Source organism: Nuphar pumila, chromosome 3 (assembly GCF_984573655.1).
Source record: "Nuphar pumila chromosome 3, dmNupPumi1.hap1.1, whole genome shotgun sequence".
Taxonomy (NCBI): domain Eukaryota; kingdom Viridiplantae; phylum Streptophyta; class Magnoliopsida; order Nymphaeales; family Nymphaeaceae; genus Nuphar; species Nuphar pumila.
In genome coordinates, this window is record NC_143251.1 from 4,964,003 (window position 1) to 4,982,195 (window position 18,193).

Here is an 18,193-nt window from a genome sequence, read left to right on the forward strand (position 1 = left end):
TCAAACCTTTATCATTGTTTCTTAAAATATCCATAATAAGTTATTCATTATGAAATGCAGTTATAACAGAGAGAGAGAGAGAGTAACATATGAGATATAATGTACGTGGAACCAAACCAAAAGTAGCTAGTCTTGAAAAAAGTTGAGATGGATGATACACAAAGCACTCACAGTTTCCTACAACCACATAACATAAAAAGGAAAAAAGTGGATGAGAGAATCAAACAATTTTTCCTCGCCAGCTTTGAGGATACTCCGTGGATTTGGTGTATGCAAAAAGAGTGGATCCTCATGCCCTCCAAATTTCTCTTTTTCTGGGGACGTGAATGGTACAGGTTTGTATTAGATATTTGACAGAACCCTTCTTTTAGGTTGATGCGGTTATGAAAAAAAGGAATCCAATTGGCTAATCAAGCTGGATCCAGTTTTGTGATTTTATGTTTGAGTTTGAACCTGAATCCAAATCCAAATTCAATACAAGATCCGATTAGAGTGACTTCCAATTATGTATAATTTAAGATCTAATTGTGATATATAGTTAAATGCATCCGGATATGGTCCAAGGCTTTCTATATTCAGCTTTGGATCCAATTATGTCTTGTTCCAACCCCATCTGTCTACATGCCAATTTGGTTCCAAAGTTTGCCCGAGGGCTCAGAAGTCAGATCCGGACCAGCACAAGCCGAAGGGTATAAGAAAAATGTAAATTACCACAGTAATATATATGGTCAGTAAGGCACTTTTAGTTTGCTGCTCCACACCACATGCGAGAGTGGTATGAATCAGAATCACATGAGACTCCTTGCGATTCCGATTCTCACGTAAGAGAGAAAATGACTCACGTTTGTAAAAGGCAACTGAGAATCAGTTTCTCTCCACTCGTTTTTTTCTTTCTGATGTTTGTTCAGCCAACGCCAATGATGAGATTCATTCTGGAGAGACCGAAATCTCATGAGACGACGTCACCAAACATAACTCCCTTTTTTTCCTCACTTTGTTTGAAAAATACAAACAACAACAACAACTACGCCTTCATCCCAAAACAATTGGGGTCGGCGATATGAACCAACAAAGAAAATCATTCTGGGTCTTCCACATGAATCCTTCTCCTCCATTCATTTCTATCGAATGCCATGTCCTCGGTGAGGTTCAAAGCATTCATATCCTTTCCTATCACCTCCATCCATGTCTTCCTAGGCCTACTCCGACCTCTTTTAACTAATATATTTTCCCATTTCTCCATCCTTCTTCTAACTGGAGCATCATTAGGCCTTCGTCGAATATGTCCAAACTACCGTAAACGATTCTCTCTCATCTTATTTTCAATGGGTGCAACGCCTACCTTCTTACGCTAGCCTTAAATCATTCAGTCGAATATTGTTTAGTGAAACAAAAAAACAACCCAAACGCCCTCTGATCTTATTGCTTCAGATCGAATTTTTTCTCGCCAGCAAAAGGTAAAAGGCGAAAAAAAGGGTAAAAGGAAATTTCTTTAAGATTTCATAAAAGGGGTTATATAAGAAAATTATAAGATTGGTCAGGCTTTTCTCAAAACAAAATAAAAGCCGGACCTAGGGATGGCCCATCCCCGCACAGGTTTTGATTTTAACCTCCATCCCTGCCTCCATTTTTGTTTCATGTCCTCGGTTCAAATGGGGCCCACTGCCATATCTAAAGAAGGATAGGGAAACAAGGCGGGCGGGGATCCAGGACGGGGCGGGGAAAAGCGTAAGTTCACCCCCACCTCCATTCCTGTCTCATGTCCTCTATCTCCGGTCCAAATGGGGCGAGGTGGGGTGGGCCCCCGTTTCCCTTATATCCTGTCATCCCTAGCTGGACCCTCTTTTGTGAAACTGTTTAGGACAACCTTCGCCGGTGTCTTTGAACTTCTTCCTGTCACGTGTGAATCCCTTCAAGACAGTAGTACAGCAGGTTTTTTTTTTTTTTTTTAATTATTTTAAAAGTACGGCCCACCGGTTCGGCAACAGGCATGAAGCGGCTCGACTCGCTAAAAAAAAACTGATAGAAAATTTCAATTAAACCCCTTAAAAGAAGCAAACTTAGTAAGTTAGTGCCTTTTCAATCTTTTATATTCATATTCAAGCGGTCCGCCCCCTTTGTTTTTTACATTAACTCAATGTACATTTTTTTTTATATATTGGTTCCAAATAACATAAACAAATCAACTTTTTATTTGAATCATTCATCTATATTACATCATATGGTATAATGTCCAACCATTGAAATTCCCCTTAAGTTAAAGAAAATATAAGCGCTATTTCAACATTTTTTCATTCTAACTAGGAGGATGCAAGCGGTCTAGGGATGTGAACTGGTGCGATTCGTGTCAGATCTAGGCATTACCGATTCTGACTTGATCAAATCTGACCAAATCAGACTTGGATTCAGATTGGGAGGTGGATGAAAAAAAAAAGATAAAACCAAATCCAGATCCGATTAGACTAAAACCCGATATTTACACTTAATCGGATTTAGACTTCAATGCAAAATTAATACCGAATCCGAATTTAATTTTTAATCAGATCCAAGTTTGGCTACCGAATCCTACTAATCAGATTCGGATTTGTGTCTAAAACCCGGGATGCGTCCGACCCCTTGACATCCCTAAGCCGGCCCCAACTGGAGTCTGAATTCAATTTATTGCAGCTTTAATCAAATTAGGACTTGGATTCAGAGTTGCAGCTTTAATCAAATTAGGACTTGGATTCAGAGTTGAATGCACAAAGGTTTTACCAAACTTTGAACCGATTAGCTATCAATCAAGAATCTATTATAGCGTAAGATTGACACAGTGGGCACAATTCATTAAGTATGAATTGCTGATCTCCCGGGCACTGTTCAGAGTTGCAGCTTTAATCAAATTAGGACTTGGATTCAGAGTTGAATGCACAAAGGTTTTACCAAACTTTGAACCGATTAGCTATCAATCAAGAATCTATTATAACGTAAGATTGACACAGTGGGCACAATTCATTAAGTATGAATTGCTGATCTCCCGGGCACTGTTTTATCACAGAGTGTATATATATATATATATATATATATATATATATATATATATATATATATATATATATATATATATATATATATATATATATATATAGAGAGAGAGAGAGAGAGAGAGAGAGAGTGCTAGGTGTGGAATTGATACATGCTAAATGTGTTTTTCTGCCTTCTGAGTGTTTTTTTTTGCAGTTTCTACCCCATGAATGTGCATAGTCGATTTACGAGAAATCCACACCTAGATCATGTGTTTTTGATGAAAAAAATGACATTTGGAGCTTCTAAAATTTACAAAGATTTTGGACCGTTGATTTTTTAAACCTTATAAAAACCCATCCATGTGTCACAATCGAACACTTCAAGAGTTGATCCCTATAAAATCAATTACATAAATCACATTTGTATAGTCAAAATTTAAAAATAAAATAAAAAAACTTTTAAAAACTCATTTAACACCTATTATTTCGCACCTACCCATAATTACTCTCTCTCTCTCTAAGCGTCACTTGATTGGTTGACGTTTGGTAGTCTTACCTCGATGTATGGCTGGTTTAGGCATTCCTGCTCCCAGACTGCGAAGCATTGTTCTTGTCGCCAAGCAATGTTGGTTGGCCCACCAACTAGATAACACTTGTGCTAGTTTGCTTCTTGCTAAATATGGGGCTCCAGCTCTTATCCTGGTTCGTCTGGGAACCCGGGGTTTGGCGCTCTCGCACTTACGTAAATCATGGTTGAGGTCTTTAGCCTGCTTTAGAGACTATTTTGAGGACTCCGAAAATTTTGGTCAGTGGTTGGGCGTTGGTGCCAAGCAGAGAGTTTTTCACAAAAAAAATCTACAGATCGTTGCTCTCGACGGGGGCTGATTGGTTGTCCGAGGATGTGCTTTGGGTGAAGAGACCTTCTCCCCGTTCTCGAGTCCTGGCTTGGTTAATTTTGCACGATAGGATCCAAACCCACAGTAATTTAAAGAAGTGGGGCATTCAGCTCCCGAGTTGGTGCGTACTTTGTCAAGTTGCAGAAGAATATACGGTTTACTTGTTCTAGTCTTGCCCAATATTTGTGCAACTCTTTAGCAGGACCTGAAGGCATCTGAAAGTGTTTGTTAAGGAGGAGTCATTTGCGCTAGATCTGATCTTGGGGCCGGTTTGTATTAGGCGCAACAAGAGGTGAAGGTTCATCTGGCGGACGTGGTTGCTTACTTCTTGGTTGTTTGTTTGGATGATACGAAACAATGCCCATTTTCGTCAAATTCCTGTTAACATTCAAAACCTGGTGCATAAAATCTTGGTAGATGTTTATGCGATCTTGATGCATCTTAGTGATCTTCCGCTCTCTCCTGCTGACGCTACCTCTCCTTTGCTGCAATCTGGGCAAGCGGCTCCGGTGTGAGCATGTTCTTTTCTCTTGTGCTTTCTTTTTGTTTTGACTTTTGCTCTTGTTCAGTTCATGGGTTCAACATTTTGTTGATCCTCATGAGTGGTAATGTTGAATTACTTTCGTCTCTCTCTCTCTCTCTCTCTCTCTCTCTCTCTCTATATATATATATATATATATATATATATATATATATATATATATATATATATATATATATTCAGAAGTTTCGTTTTCATTAAAACGGTGAATATTAAGATCGTTCAATATGTATTTCCTGACACTACTGGAGTGGGAAAGATTTTGGGTTAAGTACTTTTAATTATTGTTAGAATTAACTCTAAATTGGATGTGGGCAAAAGCTGGGTCTATTTTTTGTTGAGGGACGCCCGTGGTAGGAATTTGGGGTGAATGCCCTTCTGAGTTTGAATCCAGGTATTGATATATCACATCGATTGATAATCAGATTCAATTTTGGTTTTTGAGGTTTGCATCGGATCTGATTTTCAAGTCACATTAAAACCCGAATGCATCAATAGTTTATCCGGTTTTGATTCGGCAAACACTTTTTATAATTTTCAAATTTGAATCCAAAACTGGTTAGATCAGATCTGCAAATATAGGATCTACGTCTACTGGATACTAGGGCTGTAAATGAGCTAAACAAAAACATAAGGTCAAGGTATAAAAGTCAAAGGGTAAACCCTTGCTGTTGCTCAACAGAAGCTGGGCGACTCCCTGGTACACCATCGGTAAAGTGACTGTAAGTATGGCAAGCTTAGCCAGCGCAATTAGGTCTCTCATACCGAAGGTGGTTTTTCCATTCACGAAAAAAACGCTTTACTCATTTTTGTTGCAAGTCAAGTCAAGCCAAGCCAAGCTCGGGCTCATGACAAGCCTGAGCTAAATAATCCGGCTAGAAAAAAAATGCATTGCTTCAAAGTTGGGATAAATAGGATTTGAACTCTAAACTTGTTGAGCTAAGCTCAAGCTGACTCGTTCGGGGAAGAAACACATTTTAAGTTGGGAGCAATAGAACCTGCATTTTAAATTTATTGCTTGCAAGTCCATTTATTTTGCACTATATTAAAAAGATAAAAAATACATGAAAATACTACTTAATGAGTTTGTACTTTGCACAAGTCCCGTTGAGTTGAGCTTATTTTACAAATTCAAAGAAGCTCTTTACGCGAAGAACTATGAGCAGCTCGTCTTTGACTCATTGCAAATTTACACAAAAAAAAGTACATGAGTTTTTGTGATTCTTAGGAAATTGTACTCACTCTCAATTTTTAAGTAAAAACTAGGTCTGTTTGTGAAATTTGGTCCAATAAATAAAAAAAATAGCAGGAGTTTCTGCTTCCCGCCTACTGAGAAACCCCAGAACCGCCTTTCCAAGGGAAACAGCTGTTTTCTCGTGAGAATGGCGGTTTTCAGGGTACTGAAGAGCGTCCGTCCAAAGAAACAAAGCAGCAGAACCGACGAACGAAAACCCTTCTCTCTCTCTCTCTCTCTCTCTCTCTCTTTCTCTCTCTCTCTCTCTGTCTCTCTGTTAGTCTGTCGCACTATCACAGCTCCTCCCTTTTTAATTACGTGATGTTCGTTTCCTCTACTGAGCCAAGCAGTTCCCGCTTCTCTAGAAGTAAGTGTTTCTGACAGAGCCCTTCGCAGCGCTGGACCCGGGTTTCCGACTTGCCGGAAAACCGCTCTCTCCTTTTCCTTGTTTTCTTTTGCCGAAATGGAAAGCGGGTTTGGGTACTCCGGTGTGGGGTATGGGGTTCTGGGGATCGAGGAGGAGGATCAACGGTTTATTTACGGGAATGCTGGTGACTCGAGGGGGGTTCAGAAGCAGGGGATGAGCGGCAGAAATTCGTCTTCGACGACGTCGTCCAGTAACAACGGTCCATCTGCGTGGTGGGTAAGTTTGTAATATTATGAGGAATGATGGGTTGTTGTTTGAGAGAGAGAGAGAGAGAGTAGGAGGAAGAGGAGGTGGTGGTTAACGCTTGTGGGTTTGCAGAGGGCGGAGAGCGAAGAGCCTGCGACGGAGCAGAGGAGGAAAACGGTGAGCGCCCTATCCGGCTGCTCCCCGGAGAATGGCGACTGTGGGAAGAGTCCGGTGAGTTCGAAGAAGGCCAAGACGGTGTCGGGTAGCCCTCTGAAGGTCGGAATAAGGGGGCCGAAATTTTTCGTTATTCGGTGTACGTTTTCTTTTTTCGAACTCTAGCTTTCTCTTCTTGCTTAATTTTTTTTTGTTATTTTTGTGGTGGTGGATGGTAGGTGAGGAAGGAGAAACTTGGTGAGAGAATTACGGCGTTGCAGCAGCTTGTTTCACCATTTGGGAAGGTAGAAAATGGGTGGGGAGTCCTTTTTATCCACGGTGAAATTCTCAAGAAAAGGGACTGGATTGTTATTTTTCTCCTCTTCTGATTTTTGTTTTCTGCAGACGGATACGGCCAGTGTTCTTCACGAGGCGATGGGTTATATCAGGTTTCTTCATGACCAAGTTCAGGTTAGAGACCATTAATTTCCTTTCTTTAATGGTGTGATGGGATGCGTATTTTATATGGTTTTTCTTAGTCTAGTGAATCTATTCAGGTGTTGAGCTCACCATATCTGCATCGGATGCCTTGTGTTCAACATCCGGTGAGTGCTCTCTCTCTCTCTCTCTCTCTCTCTCTCTCTCTCTCTCTGTGTGTGTGTGTGTGTTATTGTTTTTTCTTATTGAATGCGTGCAGGAGGGTGGTGGGTGCGAGGGAGGTGAGGAGGGCAGGTACGATTTGAGGAGCCATGGTCTGTGCTTGGTGCCTGTGTCGTGCACCGTCCATGTTGATAATAGCAATGGCGCGGATCTGTGGGCTCCTGTGAGGAATGGTGGTAACTCTTCCCAAGGCTGACCTTTCTCTCTCTGTTTTGAGTATCTAGTTATATTTTTAATGAAGAGGGAAAGGGAATTCGGCGGTGGTATCTTATATAAAACCAGTGGATAGGGAAGAAGAGGAAGTGAGAGGGGAGGTCCCATGTTCAACCCTCCATCTTTGTACGTATTCTTGTGGGAAACGTCATCGATGGTGATACAAGTCTTTCTTAATTAAACGAAGAAACCAAAGAGTTTCATTTTCAAATTGCTCTCTCTCTTTCTCTCTTCTGTAATCGTCTCTGCGAAGAGCTGAAAATTTTCGGTGGTACGTCGCGTGTGAAGGGCGAGATGGAAAAGATGGCGAGGGTCCCTTGATAACTGAGAGAGAGAGAGAGAGTCAAAAACCTCCAACTCGCGTCCGGACGATTCCAGTGCATGCTGCCACACAACCCAATGTCCCAATCTCTAAATGCCTCTGCGCGTTGAAAAAAATGTACGCTCTCTCTGGGTTGCTTTTTTTGTCACTATGTCCTGCTTTTGGAATTTCGAGCGGCTTGTCTCGTGTATGTATATTGATTGTTTTCATGATTTGGCTGTGTGATGCACCCGTACGTTGACCCGCCTGGGAAGGAGTAGGAGTTGGTAGTCTTCTTCAACTGTCTCCTTGCCTTCAAGGGAGGGAGGGAGGGCTAGAGATGCTTAGAAGAACTTAAAAACCATCAACTAAGCCCACCACCCAGCCAGCTCGTGACCTGTTTTCACTTTCAGCAGGTCCCCTACGTGCCCCCTTAGTCTTCCTTTTTACCGTGAACGTGAATTGGTGTTGAGATTTACAAATATTATTTTTTTTTGTTACGTGGGGTTTTTAAAATCTTTTTATAATTTCTTTTTTGTTGCTTTTTTTTTTTTATGAAAAATAATTATTTATTGAAATTTTTTATACGTTATTAGGTGCATTGAATATGCTTTGATTGCATGTTGGATATATTGAGAATACCAGGTTGGTTGTCTTACATGAATGAATTTTAATTAATTCCTCATTTATTGTAAACTCCTTTGAGTTCTTACATTTGCTATACATGTCATGTTTTCCTTAGTATAATTAATAAGTGGTATCTTATTTGAAATATTTATCCAAACCTTATTGCAAAATTGTTTTTAGCTTATTGATATTTGATGTCTAATATGCCTTTTTCTAACTCAGTATTTTTTGGCAATTCAAAAACCAGTGCTTGATAAAACACAAATTTTTGTTAAAAACGACAATCCAAGGGTGGATTCTTATTAAATATATTCAATCATGCTGAATCCATCTATAGGGTCAGATTCAATAAAAAAAACTTGGTATGAAGATGGGGGATGACAGAGAGGATGTGTGGAATTGAACTCCATCCAAATAGCATATATAGCTTTTTAAAGAAAGTACCCTCACAATAAACTTGTGTTGGTATTATCGACTGTAGATATGGTTCAATCACATTTCACATGCTGCACCTAATCTGCCCTCAATCTTCCTTTGCGCCCCCACAACTACCGGTTGTACCCCATAGATGAAGGGTAGTAAGCTAAGCAGCAAAGGCAGAGCCACATTAGAGGGTGGGAGGGAGGGTGGGTGCTCGATGAAATCCCTTAAAAGGGATATGGGACAAGGTGGGCAGTGCCCAACCCAAAGGGTGCTGACCCCATTTGGTTACACATTTTCTCAATCTCGCCCTCCCTCCCTCAATTTTACCCTCTCTATGTCTCTCTGGCCCTTTGCCTTCCCTACGAGCCTGTGAGGCTCCACAAATGCTGGCCTTATGCCCTTGTTGTGGTCGGTGGTCCCCTCCTCTATCTTTTTGTCTTAATTCCCTCCATATGATCGCCTACGAGGTTCTTCCAGTGTCGATCATTCGCCCTTAATGTGATCGGCGGTCCCCTCCTCTCTCTCTCTCTCTCTCTCTCTCTCTCTCTCTCTCTCTCTCTCTCTCTATGCAAGCATGTGAGGTTCCACCAATGTCAGTCATCGGCCCCTGCTGTGGTCTCTTCTCTCTCTCTCTCTCTCTCTCTCTCTCTCTCCCCGGTTGTCCGCCCCTGTTAGGGTTTTGTATGCGTGTGTTTTTTTTTTAATTAGCAATAAGCATGAATAATGAATGTTTGGCTTTTTGTTAGAATATTGGAGTTTTTATTTGTTCCTTTTTAATTAGCATAAATCTATGTGTTCTTTTAAGATTTTGGGTATTTATTTGTTTTTTAAATTACATGATTATATAATAAAGGTATTAGGTATTTTTATCTGGTATTTTCTTTTAAATTATCATTAAGCACGATTACATCAATAAATGCTTCTTTTGGTTATCAAACCCCTAAATCTTTTACTTTTTTTTAGGATTTATGTCTTTTATTTTGGTTTTTCAAATGACATAAATATTTAATTAGGGTTTTGTTTTTTTCAATTAGCATACCTACAATGTGATGTTTGTTAGGATTTAAGGTTTTATTTGCATTTTTTAGAATGAAATAAATGTTTAGTTTATGGTTTTAAGGTGTGTGTGTTTAATTACCATTATGCATGAATCATTGAATATTATGTGGTTTGGTTTTGGTTAGAATATTAAGGATTTTTTATTAATTAATCATAACTGCATAATGTATAATGTTTGTAGGGATTAGGGTTTGGTTTTTTTTAAATGACATAAATGTTTAGTTATGGTTTAAGGGTTTTCTGTGATTTTTTTTTTAATTATCATTAGGCATGGATATACGAATATTGCAAGATGTGATTTTGGTTAGAATATTAGTGTTTTTTATTACTCAGCATAAATGCATAATTTATGTTATTTGTAGTGATTAGTTTTGATTTATTTTTTTAGAATGATATATATGTTTAGTTTATAGTTATAAGGTTTTTGTGTTTTTTTTTCTCATTACCATTAACATGAATCCATGAATATTGTGTGATTTGGTTTTGGTTAGAATATTAAATTTTTTTTCTAGCATAAATAAACCATTTATGATGTTTGTAGAAAATGGGGTTTTGATTTGGTTTTTTTTTGAAACATATTGTTAGTAATTTTTTTTTTTACTGTCTTTGTGTCCACCCTAGGTTAGAATCCTGGCTCAGCCCCTGGTGAGCAGCACACTCAAAGTGTGCAATTGCACCTGATCTGCCTTCGGTGTAATTTGGGATTTCTTGATGGGCCTCAGTGCTAATCAGGCACCCTCTTACTAATTCTTCGCATGCATAGCCTTAACTGGTTGGGTAAACGAGCTGAATGAACCCAACACAAGACCACTGAATAGGTCTGGGAAACGAGACAAGCAGCTTGCCATTCAGCTCATGAGAAGTTCGGCTCGGCTTGGAAATCGAGCTCAGTGGGCTGATCTATGAGCCATCTTGTTTAGGTAAACGAGTCAAACCTGGCAAGCTCGGCACAGCTTGTATAAGCTCATTTTATATATTATATATTTTGTGCATATATACTATATATGATATATACTTTTATATATTATCAAGATTAAAAAATACTTAAAATAAAATTTTAAAATAAATGAGCTGGTTGGTGGCAAGCTGACGATTCGAGTTCAAGCTGGAGCGTACCCTTAATGAGCGGAGCCCGAACAGCCCAAGCTCAGCTCATTTGGCTCGTTTACCAGCCCAACCACTGAATGGCCCTCAGACTTGTGTTTATTTCTAGATAAGTTGAGATGAACACGAGCAGGCTTTTTAAAACCATGGATTTTGAAGAATGAAACCAACAAGATTTGAACCCTGTTCCTCCATTTGGGGAGCCAGTTACTCTAAGCAACTATATCATATTACTTTTCGTGACACACATTACACTCCAAACCTAAATATTTTATTTAGGTACGACCTGATCCTGCTCGACTCGTATAAGGTAAATGAGGTGCTCATGACTTGGCTCATCAGCTACAAGAACCATAGACGAAAACTGTGAGTCTAACCTAGTTGAGCAACGTGCCGCTTGACTTGTTTTACAGTGGGTTGGGATCAGGTGATATTGAAAATCACCACCAATGGTGATCACCACATGGAGAGTCCTTTTAGTAGGGGTGTCAACAGGTCGGGTTTGGTTTGGATCTAGGCGAAACCAGACTTGGATCAAATTTTTGGGTATGGTATCGGGTCTGGACCCAAGTCTAATCAGGTCCACTATAATAAAAAGCATACCCGGACCTGATAAGAATTACATCACCAAACTCGGACCATACTTGGTAAAACCATATTTTTTTATCATTTTTACATTGAAAAATTATGGGAGTTAATCAGAACTTGGACCTTCGGATCTGGACTCGGGTCTTAATTGAGTCTTCTTATTTATCACCATACCCAGACCTTATAGGGTTTGGTTCGGGTTGGTAAACCCGGCCCATTGACACCCCTACCTTTTAGGCTCTTTAAGGCATTTTCATATCACCTGGTAAGGATGCATGCAAGCTGGGTTCAAGTTCTTTTTTTAAAACCGCATGTGGTGGGATTTGATCCCAAGTCACTTTTCAAAGAGACAACAAATATACCCAATATGTTAACAACTCTTTTTGTGTTCAAGTATAGAAAAATAATATGCATATATAAACTCTAATTTCTTTATATAAGTATACGAACAGAACCTAATCGGGTTTATCAAGCTCGGATTGTTCACATGCACTGAGCCTAAACTTTTGTTCAAGCTCGGCTCATTTATTTTTCAAACGAACTTGAGGCCAAGCTTAAACGGGTCGGGGTCGAGCTAGCTCGGCTAGTTGTGCATCCCTACCACTAGGGCTTTTCCCTCAAGGGCATTTTCGCACCACCAGAGTTTTTTTTGGTGGTAGGGACATGCCTTGTGTGGTGGATATTGAATATCACCTAGGGGTGGCAAAACCTGACACGACCCGCCAACCCGCCTCTTAGGCGGGTTCGGGTTTGGAAAAAACGAACCCGTTTAATAAACGGGGTCGACCCGCCTAACCCATTTATTAAACGGGTCGGGTTCGTGTTAGGGGTATGCCAACCCGCCTGACCCGTTTAATAAACGGGTTAGGCGGGTGGGACAACCCGCCAACCCGTCTGCCAACCCGACCCGTCAACCCGCCAACCTGACCCGCGAACCTGAGAACCCGTTTACCCGTCCCAACCCATTTATTAAATGGGTTGGCGGGTCATGTCGGGTTACCCGTTTATTAAACGGGCCGGGTTCGGGTTGAGGTATGCTGACCCGCCAACCCGTCGGGTCAACCCGCCAACCCGACACGATTGCCACCCCTAATATCACCTGATCTCAACCGGTTTTCCAGCCCTAGTCGGGTGGCCTACTTTTTTTTCTGAGATGAAAGAGAAAAAGTTGGGTGGCCCACTTGAATGCTGATATTATTCCCACAAGTAGTAAATGGTTCGGGTTCCAGGTTGGACTGAACCAGAGGCGGAGCTGGGGGGGGGGCTGCCTCCCCCCAGTCCTGCCCTCCCAAACAGTTAAATATTTTTTTTTTGTTTAAAAGTCCAGTCCTAGCCCAGCCCTGACTGCAGCAAATAGTTTGATTTGTTCATATGAAATAGATTTTTATTAATCATTGTAGCCATTTTTTATTTTATCTCAAAAAAAAAAATTTGGGGGGGCGCTGCCCCCGAAACCCCCTACTATCACACAATTTTTTTTTTTTTGCTACACCCCTGTTTGCCCCCCGCCCCTCACATGAATCCTAGCTACGCCACTGGACTGAACACCAATACGGAGCTTGACATGGCACAGCCTGTTTGCAGATCGGGCTTAAAGGGCTAGAGAAGACCCTGTTCGATAAGTCTTGGGCTGAATTCGAACCCAACAAGATCTGGGTCGGGCTTTCGGCAGATAAGGGTCTGGGTCGAGGCAGCCCTATGTACACCCGTAGAGTGTTCCACTATGCATGTATAGAGAGAAGAAATATCCAAATACTCTCAATGGATATGTTTTATAAGTTAGCGGGGCACATATTGGCACTTAAACCTTTTAGTACTTGAGCAATTCTTGTTCCATTACAATATCTAAAACTGATCAATGATGATCGATACGCCACTTGAGGGCCCTTCACTGGCCATTCCCAGTTGAAAGCTGATAAGTATTGGACCTTTGTACTAATCCTTATTAAAGCATCGATTTGATGGGTACTGTCAGTACCAGTGCGTAGGCTAAAGCATAAAATTAGCAACTTTAAGAAACTTTATGGGTATGGCTTTATCGATGCATGGGATGCAACAGACAAGGACAGCATCGGATATGAATCCCTTCCATGCCCAGGATCCAAAAGAAATTACCCGACATGAAAGAGTTGGTAAACTTCATAAATGTGTGTGTGTGTAAGCAAGACACCGATCTTGCGCCATCCAAGCTTGGTCGTTTGGCTTAGTAAGGATTGAGCCCGAGCCTACCTGGCCTCTCACAAGCCCGAGCTGAGCTTGAGCTGACTCACTGCAACCACAAGCTGAGGCTAAGCTGGCTTATTAGTTGGAAAGGAAAAAAATTGCGAAAGAGGAGGAGAGCATGCCCGGGAATCCATCCCCAACCGCCCTACATTTGCTTACCAATCAACTATACATTTTAAAATCATACACACAAGCAACCAAGTAACTCTTCAGTAAGCTTTTAGATTCATTAATTAGCAAACTGAGCCAATCCAATTACTGGACGCACTGTTTATTTATTTATTTTTTTTACCTCTTTTGCATGGCAACTGAACTCAAAATGAATGGAAAAAGAACATGATAAGCAATCTCAACAACCTCTCTATTCATGCAGAATATCAAGGTCTTGAAGAAGTCAAAATCGGTGATGAATATTTGTCATATTGGTTATACTTTGTTAGATTAAAAAAATTAATTTAAAGGATTTACATGTTCCATGCATTAGTCGTAATTTTTTATGTTTAAAAATTTGACAGAGATAATAAAGTTTATTTTGGATTTCACCATGATATATGTTATATTAAAGATCAGTTGTCTTCAGGGAAACTTCTACTTGAAGGACCAAGTAGTGGAGGCTTATATCGATTGGATTTGAGGCCTGGATCATAGTTAAAGTTGATCGATCGATGGCATCAACGATTAGGTCATCCATCTATTCTTATTATCCAAAAGGTGATAATATAATTTTGAACTTCCATTTGAGAATGTGTTGGAAAAACAGATATGAGTTGCTTGTCAATAGAGCAAAAGCCATGGTTTGCCTTTTCAGAAGTCTATTTTTGTGATTTGTAGACCTCTCGATATTATTTATCCAGATGTTTGGGGGTCTTGCACCTGGTTAGTAGTAATGGCTTTCAAAATTATGTAGTCTTTGTTGACGTTTTTTCAAAATATGTGTGGTTATATTTTTTTTTTCGAAAAGCAAGCTGCCAGTTATACAATGGTACCATTGGGATTTTAACTTACATCCCAACACAAGGTGATGTGAACTAGCTGCTCCTACCAGACAAGCTCCTTTGGTATGTGTAGTTATATTTGCTCAAGCATAAGATAAAATTTCTTCAAGCAGATTTCAAACAGTTGCAAATTTTTTTAATGAAAATGGTATTGGCCATCGTGTTAGCTATCCACATACACACCCGAAAAGTGGTAGCCTTAAACTAAGGCATTGACAGATTATTGATACGGGCATGGGCTTAATGGTGCAAGATGGAATGCCGTTATGTTTTTGGTCTTATGCATTTAGGACTACTGTTTACTTGATAAATAGAAATCCTACAAAAGTTTTTTCTCAAATCTCCAATGAAGGTTATTTTTCAAGAAGTCCATCATAAATTTATGAGAATTTTTGGGTGTCAATGCTGTCCTTGTCTGATGGATTACATGAAGCATAAGCTTCAATACAAATATGACTGGTGTGTTGTTGGGGGTATGCACCTCAACATCATGGTTACTATGCATGAATTTATAACCAGGAAGGGTGTTTATATCAAGAAATGTCACTTTTAGTGATGAAGTTTTTTCGTTTAAAGAGCCCAAAGAGTCAAAATGTCCCAAACCTTCTTTTCTTGAGAGTCCCACGGTTTTTATTCCTCTTGAAATCCAAGACATACACCTGAATCGGCCAATCACTGAAACTCTTGTTCAAGATGAGTCATCTGAATCCAAAAAGCAATGAACCTGAAAACTCCATTCCACCTTCTCTAGATAGGTCACATAGTCCAAAACCTACTCTTCAACCTGTTGTTTATGTTGGAACACATCCTATTTTCACAAGACTACAAGAGGGGACCTGGAAACCAAAAGTTTATCAAGTGAATAAAGGTTATTTCATTCCACTACACAGCTTTTACTGGCGCACCCCAGAATAGTCCCAATGTAAAGTCGCTTTTGCAGAAATGTTTTGGCTGGCGCAGTAAATAACTTTTTTACTGGCACAACGTACAGCTGCGCCAGTAAAACGGTGGTTTTTCTGGCATAACATAACGCTGCGCCAGCAAAACAGTTTTAGGGGAAAATATTTTTTCCCTCCTGACTTTTTATTTCTTCTTTTTTCTCCCAACCCCAACCCGGATTTTCCATTTCATTCCAGAATTCGGCGAGGAACCAATGATGCCCTCGGCCAGGTTCGAGCCGCACCCGTCTCTCGTGAGTTTGTGCCCGGAGTCGTCCGTCGACGAGCCTGTCCGTGTGTACGCCGATGAAATCTAAGATCTCTTCCACTTTGGACACGCCCGATCACTTGAGCAGGTGAAGAAATAGTGAGGATTTCTGTCCTTTTCTTGCTTTTTGTATTTGGATCTTTTTTTTTCTCGATTTTGTTGGGAAATTCGGTTCTGTGTTCGAAAATGGTGGGCATGCCCAACTTTGTGTTTGTTTTTTTGTGCTTATTTGATTCGGATCATTTGATCGTGCTGGAAGTCTTTGGAGGCAGTAAGCATTGTCTTCTGATCAATGTGAGATTTCAATCCATTTCAGGAAGATTTTGATATTTGCAAAGGGGAACAACGTAGACCATTTGTCTATGTATTTGGATGTGGCGGATTCGGCAAATCTGCCTTATTGGGTGGAGTCGGTACGCACAGTTTAGCTTGGCTGTGATCAATCAAATCCATAACAAGTATAGCATAAGGAAAGACATGCAATTGCACCTTGCATTCCCTTTCTTCATATTGCTGCTGAGTATGTTTGTCGAATAACTCCATTTCATCTCTGTGCACTTGTATGCGATCGTCGCATAACATTATGTTTGCTCATCACCCATATTGGGTGCATCATGAATTTGTTGGAATAGCTAGTGAGGATTGAGGTTTTGCTTGCTAAATACTGCTTCAGGCCCATTTTTTTGTTCGATCGTGTCATTTTTTATAAGATGCCTCATAATCAATGAATAATGAGGTTTTGCATGCATGTTTCAACTTATTTTGCATCTTCTCCAAATTGATGCTAGGCAACTTGGTTATGAAGGTTATGCATTAGCTACTTAACATGCATGGATCCGATGACACACTTTATGAAGATCATAGCATAACCTTTATGTGTTTTTTCCATCTTATTATGTGCTTTGATCAGATACACAACATCAGTTCAATGCACAAGAGGGTGATTGGGGTTTTACTTCCTTATGCCCCTCAGTGACCAATATGACCCGAGAACATAGTGACAAATATCGTGAGATTTATGAAAATCTTGCGATCATATCGCGAGAAATTGCCTGAAAGTTTAAAACGGCAATTTCTCACAAGATTTTCAAAATATTGTGAGATTTATGAAAAAATATAAATACAGTGATTTAAACGCGATATTTACGTTTTAAACGGCTATTTATCATGAAAAAATCATGTATTTTTATTTTTAAATAATTTTTATTAATATTTTCTTATAAAAAATAAATTTTATATTTTTTAATTTATTTTTTTATTGCCAAGATTTTGCCAAAAAAATGCGATATTTATGGAATTTTTTTCAATTTCTCTCGAGTTTTTGAAAAACGAGAAATTGCCGATAAAAATGTTTGTCACTATGCCCGAGAAAAGGGTTTCTTGTAAACGACACGTGTTGTTGAGGTCGAGGTTGTTGTTCGTAAAGGGGTTGATTATTGGACATATGACTCGAAGAAGTAAACAGGAGATATTAGTCTTAAGAACCAAGGGGCGACATGTTGCATCAACTCCCTTCTTCAAACATTGTATCATATACCTAATTTTAGAAAGGTTAGAATCGGCAGGGAACACTATAGTTTGGTAGTAGTTTTACTGTCATGACACCGCCAGTATGATTACTTTTGAAACAGGTAAAATTTACTGTTTTGCATCATTCTCTTCCACTAGAATTGCATCTCAATCGCTTAGATTCTCTTCCACTAAAATTTATTGCTTCACAGTCCAAGGGTCGGTGCTGTTATCAAGGTATCATTCAAAGTGCTTAGATTTTATCTGTGATAGTCTCTCTAGCTATAGTTGTTCTAAGTCGCATCTATTGTTGCATTTAAGATGTTCTTTTATTAGTTTTTGAATAATGTACTACATTTGGTAAAGGAGACAGGAAACTGGAGATAGCATTGAAGTCAATCCCGAAACTTTGAAGGGGCTGCCTGAAGTAGATGGAAAATGTAAGGTAGGTAATGAAAATGGAGATTAAGAGGCTTGGGTGGATGTATCCATGTAAAACAAGGGATTCTCTGATGAACTTGGAGAATCTGGCAAGGGATGCACAATCAATTTGTCGAGGCCACTATGCTAGGCAAAAACGCAGTTTCTTTAAATTTACTACATCTTATGGATATTCGGGGCTTAACAGTGCTAACTGATAGTCATAAAGGGGCCAAGGTAGTTCAGGTTGGGAAAATCATACGTGCAGGTATTTCCTTTGCACTATTTTCAGGTGGCATCTCAAACAGGAGTAGGGATCTTCTGTTGCATCCAAACAAGGGAAATTGCTGCAACAAATGTCTCTCACCATAATCTTCTATCCCCAACATCTTCTGGTTGAGCATTATTTTTGCAATCTAGATC

General features: G+C 39.8%; 1 protein-coding gene across 1 annotated transcript; it reads left to right on the plus strand.

Annotated features, from left to right (window-relative positions):
* The first annotated feature begins 6,139 nt into the window (after positions 1-6,139).
* LOC149841714 (transcription factor bHLH112-like) lies at positions 6,140-7,464 on the plus strand. Its single transcript, XM_089998509.1, has 6 exons — positions 6,140-6,319; positions 6,422-6,565; positions 6,682-6,747; positions 6,848-6,913; positions 7,000-7,035; positions 7,140-7,464. The coding sequence occupies exons 1-6, from the start codon at positions 6,140-6,142 to the stop codon at positions 7,296-7,298; spliced, it is 651 nt and encodes a 216-aa protein (XP_089854635.1). The 3' UTR covers positions 7,299-7,464.
* The last annotated feature ends 10,729 nt before the right edge of the window (positions 7,465-18,193 follow it).